Raw genomic sequence first — 12,786 nt, forward strand, 5'->3', positions numbered from 1 at the left:
AACCTTTCAGTGAGTGTGTCATGTGTGTTAAATGTGCAGTAAATCCAGTGTAAATGTGCTTGAAGCAGCTCTGACGTCACATCCTGATCTTCGTCACGTGATGTTCCAGCTTTAAGTTGTCAGAATAAGTCCAATAACGAGGACGTGAAGATCTGTGTCTCCCTCTAGCGGCGGCCGCGTGCGCTGCAGACGCGGGGTCCGCGCTGCGCTTCTGTGTCGGATCCAACACGCGCCGCCACTGCGCGCTCTCCTCCGGGAAACCGCCCCGTGGCGCTCTCCTAATTGGTCTGATTAAAACTCTGAATAAATTACCGACTTGGGGCCCTTTGAAGCCTCTGAATAGCACCCACCGACAACAAAAGGGAACAATACACAAGGAGCCGCTGGGCCCCAGACTCACTGGAGCCAGACGCGACTTGTGAGACGCTCCCGTGCCGCTCCCGAGCCGCGGCGCCGCCTCCGTAAGTAGTCCGACGCGGTTTAGCGGGACAAAACTCAGACAAAACCCGCACGTCTCGCACTTTAAAGCGACATTTTCCCTTTTGTGCGTCAAACCTGAACCGCACACACTTGTTACGAACTTGTCAACCGCGTTAAAGGTGAAACAATCACGGTTTAGCCGCGTCTCGCTCGCGTCGCGTACACACGCCAACATCCCAAAGCATTTCGGCTAAATTAACGTACATGAATGCACGTTAATGAATGTGTCTAACGCGAACACGTGCGGGAATCGTGTTAGGGTTGTTATTTTGTCGGTTTAACGTGAAAGGCGTGACAATGAGGGCAAAGAGCGAGGGACTAGATCGTGTGCGCGGTCGCGGCGGAGTGATCCGCACCTCGCCTTTCCCCAGTCTACTTGTCCGAGCCGCGGTAACAGGGACGGTTTCGGAGCGACTGCGGGAATAAAGCTGGAAAACCGGACGCGATTCCCGCAAAAGCAAAGGCCAAACGCGTCTGTGGGAGAAGCTCTGGACGCGTTCTTCTCCGCCGCGTGAAGGTACGTGGAATAAACGCGGGTTTTCGGGCTTTAAATGACTGATGTTGAATGACAAACCACATCTGCGCTGCGGCGGACGCAGGGCTGGGCTAGCGCTAGTTAGCATAAGCTAGCATAAGTTGGCTAAAGTTGTGAGAAGTTTTAATATTTCGCGGAAAACGCGGTGTTGACGCGCAATTTGAGTTCGCACGCGACACAAACGGAGCCGGAGCAGTCGTGTCGCGCCGTCGCAGCTGTGACGGGGAAAGAACGCGACTTTTGTGGCACTTTTGACGCTGGATTTGTGGAGTTTGTCTGCGCTCGGGTAAAGCTAGTTAGCATTAGCATTAGCAGGTTCCCGAGGAAAGTTCTGACGCGGATGACACGGATTTGTGCCGCGGAAAAAGTGATTTATAAACGTGTTTTTTGGGTCAAATGAGACAGAAAGACTCTTTGTGTCGATGTTAGACGCGTCTTCAGGGTTTTCTGGATTTATTTCATCTGTTCTGGAGCTTTTGACCAGCTGCTTCTCACATGATGTTTAGTTTCCTTAGCATTTCAAACACTGTTTTTGGCCAAATTAAGATTATATTTGTTTCTCAGTGTCTAATTCATTCAAAGACACTTTTTAAACTATTAAAACAACAGAATAAAACCCATACAGTCTGGATTATGTCACTAAAAACATCTGAAGTTGATGTAAAACAGAGATTCCATGTTTTTGAACAGAAAATGACCAACTTAAATGACGTCATTTATTTGTCTAAAACAGGTGCATTTTCAATGTTGTTTTTGAATTGTTTCTAGAAAAACATTTATAACAAACTGTGACGTTATTAAATCAAAAATTGTCCAAAAAAAAACAATTTACTAATTTTGTCAATAATACATTTTATTCATAAATATTCTCTCTAGAAACTGTTAGAAATAAAATATATATATATATATATATATATATATATATATATATATATATATATATATATATATATATATATATATATATATAATCGATATATATATATAGAAATTATCGTTAATGACATAAATACTAGTGACTTTACTCAAACCTAGAAACAGATTCCACTGGTGATTTTCTGGATTTAAATGTGTTAAATGGTCTTAAATCCCGCCCTGTTCACGAGCGTTTCAGCTGCGTCTAATCGGCCTTTAGTCTTTTAGTCGATTAATCGGTCGACCAAACTTTATATTCACAACAGAAAGAGGGCGGTGAGTTCTCTTAAGATTTGGGTTTAAACTTTTGACCGAGAAACACAGTTTACTGTAGTTTTCTGTGTAAATATTTGTAATTGCAGTAATTCTAGGTGTTTGGTTTAATGTTTGGCTGTAAAGTCATAAAACCATGAGCATTTAGAACAGTTTATTATTGGAAATGTGTCATGGTTTTGTCTCTGTTCTGGAATATTCTGAGCATTTAAAGGGTTTAAAACTGAAAGGACAAATGTGCTGCATTATTTGTGTTATTTGTTTAATTTGACCTCAAGTTTAGAACAAACAAAAGGACATCTGGACCTCTGCTGTTTCCCTCGGGAGTGCCTGAGGTTCTGCTCCCTCTACAGGCGGCAGAGGGAATCGCACTGTTAAACATTTAAAGGCCCCGGGGTCTCAGTCTGGAGATGATTTATGGAGTTAAAAACAGAAGATCCTCAGGTAGAACATGACATAACATGACATCACAGGTAGAACATGACATCACAGGTAGAACATGACATAACATGACGTCACAGGTAGAACATGACGTCACAGGTAGAACATGACATCACAGGTAGAACATGACATCACAGGTAGAACGTGACGTCACAGGTAGAACGTGACGTCACAGGTAGAACGTGACGTCACAGGTAGAACGTGACGTCACAGGTAGAACGTGACGTCACAGGTAGAACGTGACGTCACAGGTAGAACGTGACGTCACAGGTAGAACGTGACGTCACAGGTAGAACGTGACGTCACAGGTAGAACGTGACGTCACAGGTAGAACGTGACGTCACAGGTAGAACGTGACGTCACAGGTAGAACGTGACGTCACAGGTAGAACGTGACGTCACAGGTAGAACGTGACGTCACAGGTAGAACGTGACGTCACAGGTAGAACGTGACGTCACAGGTAGAACGTGACGTCACAGGTAGAACGTGACGTCACAGGTAGAACGTGACGTCACAGGTAGAACGTGACATAACATGACGTCACAGGTAGAACATGACGTCACAGGTAGAACATGACGTCACAGGTAGAACATGACGTCACAGGTAGAACATGACGTCACAGGTAGAACATGACGTCACAGGTAGAACATGACGTCACAGGTAGAACATGACGTCACAGGTAGAGGACATTCAGAACAAAGTGTTTCGGAGGGGAGAGAGGACAGAGGGGAGAGAGGACAGAGGGGAGAGAGGACAGAGGGGAGAGAGGACAGAGGGGAGAGAGGACAGAGGGGAGAGAGGACAGAGGGGAGAGAACAGGGTTATAAATGTGTCCTTTTGAGAATACTGCTTCTAAGTATGTATTTAAAACCAGAGGAACTTCATACTGGATGTTCTGAATCGATCGGACCAACTTTTCCATCAACGTTGTATCTGGCAGCGCTCGTTTTCAGCCTCATTTGATCCGCCGGAGTGACCGACGCGAGGTTCTTCTGCGGTCTTTGTGGTCTTCAGAGGAGTTTGTGCTACAGCTGTGCTCTGACGCGGATCAGGCAGAGGGGGGAGCGGACAGGAAGTGCGCGTCGGGTCACTTCCTGTTCCTCTGGGGGTCAGACAGCTGCAGCAGACGACATGTGTGACCTGTTTCCCTTTGTCCACTGCAGAGACGGTCTTTATGTTCTGCACAAACGTAGAACAAGAAGACTTTAAGGCCCGCTCGGAGCTGCTCGGGCCCGCTCGGAGCTGCTCGGGCCCGCTCGGAGCTGCTCGGGCCCGCTCGGAGCTGCTCGGGCCCGCTCGGAGCTGCTCGGGCCCGCTCGGAGCTGCTCGGGCCCGCTCAGAGCTGGGATATTGAACTTCTGTGTCGCAATTATCGCGGCGGTCAACGTCACAACATTACTGCCTGCTAAAATGGGTTTTGCATATTTATAATTTGAATATCATGATTTAAGTTCCATGAAAACTCTGAACGTCCTCTTTTGTCTCTCGCAGAATGAAGCCGCTGTGACCGTTGTTTGGAGCCCGCTCGTTTAGGCCCAGCGCTTGGCCCGAGTCGCCCCAGACAGAGGAGGCTCTTCCTGGGCAGCTGCGTCCTGCCGTCCCCCCCCCCCCCCCCCCCCCCCCTCCTCCTCCTCCTCTTCCTACAACCCTGCTTCCTGTCCTTGGATTCACCACCACGCCCTCCACATGCCCCTCCCTTTTCAGAACTTTGCTGTCACTTTTTTTCTCTACGGATTTGAATTGTTTTTTTAACCGTCTTGGAGTGGTCTGAAGAGCTGAGGAAAAACGGGATCCTGCAGCGACTGAAGCCGGGTCTAAACCGGGACTAAATTGGGTCGTAACGAGGTGAACACCCGGGGGGAAAAGGGCGCAAACCTGGACTAAACCAGGGCGAAGCCTGGTCCCGTCTCCTCCGGCGCCGCTCCGAACCATGACCTCGATGTCCAGCCTCTTCTCCTTCACGAGTCCGGCAGTGAAGCGTCTGCTCGGGTGGAAGCAGGGCGACGAGGAGGAGAAATGGGCGGAGAAGGCGGTGGACGCGCTGGTGAAGAAGCTGAAGAAGAAGAAGGGGGCGATGGAGGACCTGGAGAAGGCCCTGAGCTGCCCCGGCCAGCCCAGCAAGTGTGTGACCATCCCGCGCTCGCTGGACGGCAGGCTGCAGGTACCACACCGACAACCGCCTGATTAGTGCTCCACAGGGGAATGTTCTAGGGCTATAGGTCTTTAGTCGAGGGTTAGATGAGTGTTCCACAGGGGAATGTTCTAGGGCTATAGGTCTTTAGTCGAGGGTTAGATGAGTGTTCCACAGGGGAATGTTTTAGGGCTGTAGGTCTTTAGTCGAGGGTTAGATGAGTGCTCCACAGGGGAATGTTTTAGGGCTGTAGGTCTTTAGTCGAGGGTTAGATGAGTGCTCCACAGGGGAATGTTCCAGGGCTATAGGTCTATGTTCCACAGGGGAGTGTTCTAGGGCTGTAGGTCTTTAGTCGAGGGATTGGTCAAAACGAGGATTTGAGAAAATTTTTCCTGCCTTTTTTTTAAACAAATAACTGCTGTTTTTGATCCAAATAGTTAAATATATTTTTAATTCATTCCTTTGAGCCTGTGGAATGTCTTTAGTCTTAGTATCTCAGTGTTTATAAGAAGGGCACAATGATCAGACAAAACGGAACATTGTGGTTTATTCCTTTGGGAACGCTTGGCGACTCCTAAAGTAGCTGCGCAATTTTATGACAAAACAGACGTAATATTTGTTTACGACTTTGGCATTTCACAAAATTATAGAGGAATCGTATGTCCCTGTCTCGTATTCTGAGGGTTAAATACAGAAATCCTCCTTTTTAAAGGTTAGAAAACCAGGTGCCCAGCTTTAACTGCTTTATTGTTTGGACATCATGTTTTATTTTAGATCTCTACAAATATGTCCTGAATTAGATTGTCTTCTCTGGCTGTTGCAGGTGTCTCACAGGAAAGGCCTTCCTCACGTGATCTACTGCCGAGTCTGGAGATGGCCCGACCTTCAGTCGCACCACGAGCTCAAACCTCTGGAGCTGTGCGAGTTTCCCTTTGGCTCCAAGCAGAAGGAAGTCTGCATCAACCCGTACCACTACAAGAGGGTCGAGAGCCCGGGTAACTCTAACTGTAGCACTACAAGAGGGTCGAGAGCCCGGGTAACTCTAACTGTAGCACTACAAGAGGGTCCAGAGCCCGGGTAACTCTAACTGTAGCACTACAAGAGGGTCCAGAGCCCGGGTAACTCTAACTGTAGCACTACAAGAGGGTCCAGAGCCCGGGTAACTCTAACTGTAGCACTACAAGAGGGTCCAGAGCCCGGGTAACTCTAACTGTAGCACTACAAGAGGGTCCAGAGCCCGGGTAACTCTAACTGTAGCACTACAAGAGGGTCGAGAGCCCGGGTAACTCTAACTGTAGCACTACAAGAGGGTCGAGAGCCCGGGTAACTCTAACTGTAGCACTACAAGAGGGTCCAGAGCCCGGGTAACTCTAACTGTAGCACTACAAGAGGGTCCAGAGCCCGGGTAACTCTAACTGTAGCACTACAAGAGGGTCGAGAGCCCGGGTAACTCTAACTGTAGCACTACAAGAGGGTCCAGAGCCCGGGTAACTCTAACTGTAGCACTACAAGAGGGTCCAGAGCCCGGGTAACTCTAACTGTAGCACTACAAGAGGGTCCAGAGCCCGGGTAACTCTAACTGTAGCACTACAAGAGGGTCGAGAGCCCGGGTAACTCTAACTGTAGCACTACAAGAGGGTCCAGAGCCCGGGTAACTCTAACTGTAGCACTACAAGAGGGTCGAGAGCCCGGGTAACTCTAACTGTAGCACTACAAGAGGGTCCAGAGCCCGGGTAACTCTAACTGTAGCACTACAAGAGGGTCCAGAGCCCGGGTAACTCTAACTGTAGCACTACAAGAGGGTCGAGAGCCCGGGTAACTCTAACTGTAGCACTACAAGAGGGTCCAGAGCCCGGGTAACTCTAACTGTAGCACTACAAGAGGGTCCAGAGCCCGGGTAACTCTAACTGTAGCACTACAAGAGGGTCCAGAGCCCGGGTAACTCTAACTGTAGCACTACAAGAGGGTCCAGAGCCCGGGTAACTCTAACTGTAGCACTACAAGAGGGTCCAGAGCCCGGGTAACTCTAACTGTAGCTCCATAAACCTTTGACTCTGGCTGAACGTTGATTGTAGCTGAGCGGACAAACCTCCCCCTCCGTCTCACAAAATCAATATTCCTCCTCTTTTTTCCCCTTTTATTGAATTAAATGTATCGCGGCTGTGAAAGAGTCTGAGCTCCCAGAATCCTCCACTGTCTGAACACATCTGCTGCATCTGGTCTGAATGTTTCAAGGGTAAAACTGTATGATTTCATTTTCATAAAGCTCTACATTAGACTGTTTTTATTTTGACAGTTTGATTATGAAATGAGACTAATCGAGAGCAAAAGGCAGTGAATATGGGATTTTGACTGAATTTGACCCAGATCATCTGGAGCGATGCTGCTTCACGTTTCTTGAGGAAAATGTGCAGAATAAATAAAATGATAAATACAAGTCAATTTCAGAAGCAAAATAAAGTAACCCTGCGACGAGCTGGGTTACTTTATTTCTATCTTTCCTCTCTCCTCTCTCCTCTCCCTCCCTCCTCTTTCCTCCCTCTCTCCTCCGTCCCTCCTCTCTCCTCCCTCCCTCCTCCTCCCTCCCTCCTCCTCTCCTCTCTCCTCCCTCTCTCCTCCCTCACTCCTCTCTCCTCCCTCCCTCCCTCCTCCTCTCTCCTCCCTCCCTCCTCCCTCTCTCCTCCCTCACTCCTCTCTCCTCCGTCTCTCCTCCCTCCCTCCTCCTCCCTCCCTCCTCTCCTCTCTCCTCCCTCTCTCCTCCCTCACTCTCTCCTCCCTCCCTCCTCCTCTCTCCTCCCTCCCTCCTCCTCTCTCCTCCCTCCCTCCTCCCTCTCTCCTCCCTCTCTCCTCTCTCCTCCGTCTCTCCTCCCTCCTCCTCCCTCCCTCCTCTCCTCTCCTCCCTCCCTCCTCCCTCACTCTCTCCTCCCTCCCTCCTCCTCTCTCCTCCCTCCCTCCTCCTCTCTCCTCCCTCCCTCCTCCCTCTCTCCTCCCTCACTCCTCTCTCCTCCGTCTCTCCTCCCTCCCTCCTCCTCCCTCCCTCCTCTCCTCTCTCCTCCCTCCCTCCCTCCTCCCTCTCTCCTCCCTCACTCTCTCCTCCCTCCCTTCTCCTCTCTCCTTTCTCCCTCTCTCCCTCCTCCTCTCTCCACCCTCTCTCCTCCCTCCTCCTCCTCTCTCCTCCTCTCCTTCCTCTCTCCTCCCTCCCTCCCTCCCTCCCTCCTCTCTCCCTGAAGTGAAGATACTCAGTTGTTCTTGGAAGCGTCTCATGTTTCTCTCGTGGGACGTCCTTCAGACGACGGTCAAGGCCCAGAACTCGCCTCATCCAGACGTCTAAAACGAAGCTGTTACAATCTCATTATAAAACACTTAGATATCAGACAAAAGAGTCGCTAAACATGCTTATAAACGCCAGCGCTACTAAACCCGTCCTGTTCTGTCCTTCGAACAATTTGTTCTTTTCTTCTGTATCTACCTCTGTATCTACCTGCGTTGCATCAATGGAATTTCCCCATGTGGGACAATAAAGGAATATCTTATCTTATCTTAATGGTTCTTGTCTCTCCTCAGTGCTGCCCCCGGTGTTGGTTCCCCGTCACAGCGAGTTCAACCCTCAGCACAGCCTCTTGGTCCAGTTCAGAAACCTGAGCCACAACGAGCCGCACATGCCCCTGAACGCCACTTTCCCCGAGTCGTTTCAGCCTCCGCACAGCGCCGGCAGCAACATCTCTCCCAACTCGCCCTACGGCCCGCCCTCGCCCGCCAGCAGTGGCACCTACCCCAACTCTCCCGCCAGCTCCGGCCCTGCCAGCCCCTTCCAACTGCCAGGTAAGACCCTCAGCCAGCCCCTTCCAACTGCCAGGCCAAGCCTCAGACACATGTGAGCGTCCTCCAGAGGGCGCTGTGCTCGTGAGTGACATCAGCGCTGCTTTAAACACGTTTAACACTGTGCATTTGTCCAGTAAAAGCTAAAAATCATCGTAAATGCTAGCATGACCCTTAGCGTGGCCCTTAGCGTGGCCCTTAGCGTGACCCTTAGCGTGGCCCTTAGCGTGGCCCTTAGCGTGGCCCTTAGCGTGGCCCTTAGCGTGGCCCTTAGCGTGACCCTTAGCGTGTCCCTCAGCGTGGCCCTCAGCATGGCCCTCTGATGTCGTCGTCCACCTCATTTTGCCTCAGTTCGGATGTGGAGTGTCCTGAGGCTGCAGAGCGTCTTAAAGGATACGAGTACATTTACGTTGTCATGGTGCAGTTTGGGGGCGCGGCTCTGAAGGTCGAAGGTCAGATGTGTGCAGGCCTGACCTGCCCCGTGTTCGATCCACATTCAGAGAGACGGCGCTGTAAACCGACACCGTTTCCTGTGAGAATAGATTTGCTCATCACTTGTCTCTCCCAGCGGACACCCCTCCCCCCGCCTACATGCCTCCTGACGAGCAGCTCGGGCAGGACACCCAGAACATGGACACCAGCAGCAGCCTGGCCCCGCCCAACATCGCCCGAGGAGGTAAAGCGCCCGCCGTGTCCACAGACCAGACGCGTGACTGTCCAGCACTGCCCAAACCTTTCACACACGGGGCCCGGGGCGGGGACTAGAGCGGGGCCCGGGGCAGACACTATAGAGTTCAGCCTGACCTTTAGAGTTCAGCCCGACCTTTAGAGTTCAGCCCGACCTTTAGAGTTCTGAACACGTGTCCCTGTTGCAGACGTGCAGCCGGTGGAGTACGAGGAGCCGTCTCATTGGTGCTCCATCATGTACTACGAGCTGAACAACCGTGTGGGCGAGGCCTACCACGCCTCGTCCACCTCGGTCCTCGTGGACGGCTTCACTGACCCGTCCAACAACAAGAACCGCTTCTGTCTCGGCCTTTTGTCCAACGTCAACCGCAACTCCACCATCGAGAACACCCGCCGCCACATCGGCAAAGGTAACCGTCTGTCCCCCCTGATGGTCCCAGTCTGTCCCCCCTGATGGTCCCAGTCTGTCCCCCCGATGGTCCCTGACGGACCCTCCCCTCCCTGATGGTCCCTGACGGTCCCTCCCCTCCCTGATGGTCCCTGAAGGTCCCTCCCCTCCCTCCCTGATGGTCCCTCCCCTCCCTGATGGTCCCTGAAGGTCCCTCCCCTCCCTCCCTGATGGTCCCTCCCCTCCCTCCCCTCCCTGATGGTCCCTGACGGTCCCTCCCCTCCCTGATGGTCCCTGAAGGTCCCTCCCCTCCCTCCCTGATGGTCCCTCCCCTCCCTCCCCTCTCTGATGGTCCCTCCCCTCCCTGATGGTCCCTCCCCTTCCTGACGGTCCCTGATGGTCCCTCCCCTTCCTGACGGTCCCTGATGGTCCCTCCCCTCCCTGACGGGCCCTCCCCTCCCTGACAGGCCCTCCCCTCTCTGACGGTCCCTGATGGTCCCTCCCCTCCCTGATGGTCCCTCCCCTCCCTGACGGTCCCTCCCCTCTCTGACGGTCCCTGATGATCCCTCCCTGACGGTCCCTCCCCTCCCTGATGGTCCCTGAAGGTCCCTCCCCTCCCTCCCCTCTCTGATGGTCCCTCCCCTCCCTCCCCTCTCTGATGGTCCCTCCCCTCCCTGATGGTCCCTCCCCTCCCTGATGGTCCCTCCCCTCTCTGATGGTCCCTCCCCTCCCTGATGGTCCCTCCCCTTCCTGATGGTCCCTCCCCTCTCTGACGGTCCCTGATGGTCCCTCCCCTCCCTGACGGTCCCTGATTATCCCTCCCCTCCCTGATGGTCCCTCCCCTCCCTGACGGTCCCTCCCCTCCCTGACGGTCCCTCTCCCTCACTGACGGTCCCTCCCTGACGGTCCCTCCCCTCCCTGACGGTCCCTGATGGTCCCTTCCTGACGGTCCCTGACGGTCCCTCCCCTCCCTGACGGTCCCTCCCCTCTCTGACGGTCCCTGATGGTCCCTCCCCTCCCTGACGGTCCCTCCCCTCCCTGACGGTCCCTCCCCCTCACTGACGGTCCCTCCCCCTCACTGACGGTCCCTCCCCCTCCCTGACGGTCCCTCCCCTCCCTGATGGTCCCTCCCCTCCCTGATGGTCCCTCCCCTCCCTGACGGTCCCTCCCTTCCCTGACTGTCCCTCCCCCTCACTGACGGTCCCTCCCTTCCCTGACGGTCCCTCCCCCTCACTGACGGTCCCTCCCTGACGGTCCCTGACGTTCCCTCCCCTCCCTGACGGTCCCTCCCCCTCACTGATGGTCCCTCCCCTCCCTGACGGTCCCTCCCCCTCACTGACGGTCCCTCCCTGACGGTCCCTCCCCTCCCTGACGGTCCCTGATGGTCCTTTCCTGACGGTCCCTGATGATCCCTCCCCTCCCTGATGGTCCCTCCCCTCCCTGATGGTCCCTGAAGGTCCCTCTCCTCCCTCCCCTCTCTGATGGTCCCTCCCCTCTCTGACGGTCCCTCCCCTCCCTGATGGTCCCTCCCTTCCCTGACGGTCCCTCCCCTCCCTGACGGTCCCTCCCCCTCACTGACGGTCCCTCCCTGACGGTCCCTGACGGTCCCTCCCCCTCCCTGACGGTCCCTCCCTGACGGTCCCTTCTGTCTGCAGGAGTACACTTGTACTATGTTGGAGGTGAGGTTTACGCCGAGTGCCTCAGTGACACCAGCATCTTCGTCCAGAGTCGTAACTGTAACTATCACCATGGTTTCCACCCGACGACCGTGTGTAAGATCCCGAGTGGCTGCAGCCTCAAGATCTTCAACAACCAGGAATTTGCTCAGCTGCTCGCTCAGTCTGTGAACCACGGCTTTGAGGCCGTCTACGAACTCACCAAGATGTGCACCATACGCATGAGCTTTGTCAAGGTGAAGACCTGGTTTAGACCTGGTTTAGACCTGGAAAGATTTCCTCATTATTCTTTATGTAATGTTATGTAACACTTTATAAAGTGTGGGTGTGGTTTGTAAAGTGTAACGCCCCTTCTCTCTCTCAGGGCTGGGGTGCAGAGTACCATCGACAGGACGTCACTAGCACCCCTTGCTGGATCGAGGTGCACCTTCACGGGCCCCTGCAGTGGCTGGACAAAGTGCTGACGCAGATGGGTTCTCCCCTAAACCCCATCTCCTCCGTGTCCTAATGCGTGGCGCCCCCCCGGTGGCAGCGCCCCCTGGTGCGCGGCGCCCCCTCCTGGCCGCGGTCCCAGCGGCTGAACTGTTCACACTAAAGACTTTTGGGACAAGCGACGCCGACACTGAACACTAACGCTGGACGCAGCAGCGCCCCCTCTGTCCAGCAGACACTTTAACCGCTTCTTTTTTTAAATATTTGTTTCCCTCAAATGATTTTCTGTGTGTCGTTTTTATCGAAGCAGAACTTTCACTAAATGTCCTGGATCTACGTCTGCGTTTGACCCGACGACGCCCGTCACCGCGACCGACGCCCGTCACCGCAACCGACGCCCGTCACCGCGACCGGCGTTTGACCCGTTGAAGCACGGCGCCGTTTCAGAAGAAAACGCGCGTGAACGAAAACTATGAAACTAATAAAAGACAATCCCAAAAGCAGAAAATGTGTCTAAACGAGCGACAACAGTTTCTGGAACCGGTGTTTCGCTTCTCGTCTTCTTCAGCCGTCCACAGCTCAAACGGTCAAACAGGGCGTGGTCTTTGTCGTGGGCGGTCAAAAAGGGCGTGGTCTTTGTTCCGAGCGGCGACGGAACACTTCCCGTCTCACGTTCTCAAACCCGGCGCCTCTTGGGAGACGGCGTTCGCCTTTAGAACTGAACGGACGTGTTTCGGACGCTCTCGCCTGAAGTGACCGTTTGTAGTGGACGAGGCTTCGAGTCCCAGAGGATTTATGTCGTTATCGCAGTGAAATAAACTGGTTATTTGGAAGAAAATCATAACGTGGTGGAAATTTTTATTTTCAAAGTCCTGGTTTTGTCCCGGTTTAGACCTGGTTTAGTCCTGGTTTAGGCCCGGTTTTGTCCCGGTTTAGACCTGGTTTAGTCCTGGTTTAGGCCCGGTTTATATTTTCTCAGATCAAACTTGACACTAAGAATGTTTATGCT

General features: G+C 53.1%; 1 protein-coding gene across 1 annotated transcript; it reads left to right on the plus strand.

The window, feature by feature from the left end:
* The first annotated feature begins 895 nt into the window (after positions 1 to 895).
* On the plus strand, positions 896 to 12,595 carry smad5 (SMAD family member 5). The gene is made up of 8 exons (XM_072457008.1): positions 896 to 997; positions 4,136 to 4,805; positions 5,599 to 5,770; positions 8,340 to 8,597; positions 9,163 to 9,270; positions 9,470 to 9,691; positions 11,325 to 11,581; positions 11,710 to 12,595. Exons 2-8 carry the CDS (start codon positions 4,575 to 4,577, stop codon positions 11,851 to 11,853), a joined length of 1,392 nt encoding a protein of 463 aa, XP_072313109.1. The 5' UTR covers positions 896 to 997; positions 4,136 to 4,574; the 3' UTR covers positions 11,854 to 12,595.
* The last annotated feature ends 191 nt before the right edge of the window (positions 12,596 to 12,786 follow it).

This window comes from Eucyclogobius newberryi, unplaced genomic scaffold (genome assembly GCF_026437365.1).
Source record: "Eucyclogobius newberryi isolate DKJ021-1_F unplaced genomic scaffold, fEucNew1.0.hap1 SCAF_209, whole genome shotgun sequence".
Lineage (NCBI taxonomy): Eukaryota > Metazoa > Chordata > Actinopteri > Gobiiformes > Gobiidae > Eucyclogobius > Eucyclogobius newberryi.

Excerpts from the sequence above, each read along its gene's own strand:
- smad5 (XM_072457008.1), top strand. The coding sequence starts at position 4,575 with ATGACCTCGATGTCCAGCCTCTTCTCCTTCACGAGTCCGGCAGTGAAG. Across the intron at positions 5,771-8,339 it reads CAAGAGGGTCGAGAGCCCGG|TGCTGCCCCCGGTGTTGGTT; the intron begins GTAACTCTAACT and ends GTCTCTCCTCAG. Across the intron at positions 9,271-9,469 it reads GCCCAACATCGCCCGAGGAG|ACGTGCAGCCGGTGGAGTAC; the intron begins GTAAAGCGCCCG and ends TCCCTGTTGCAG.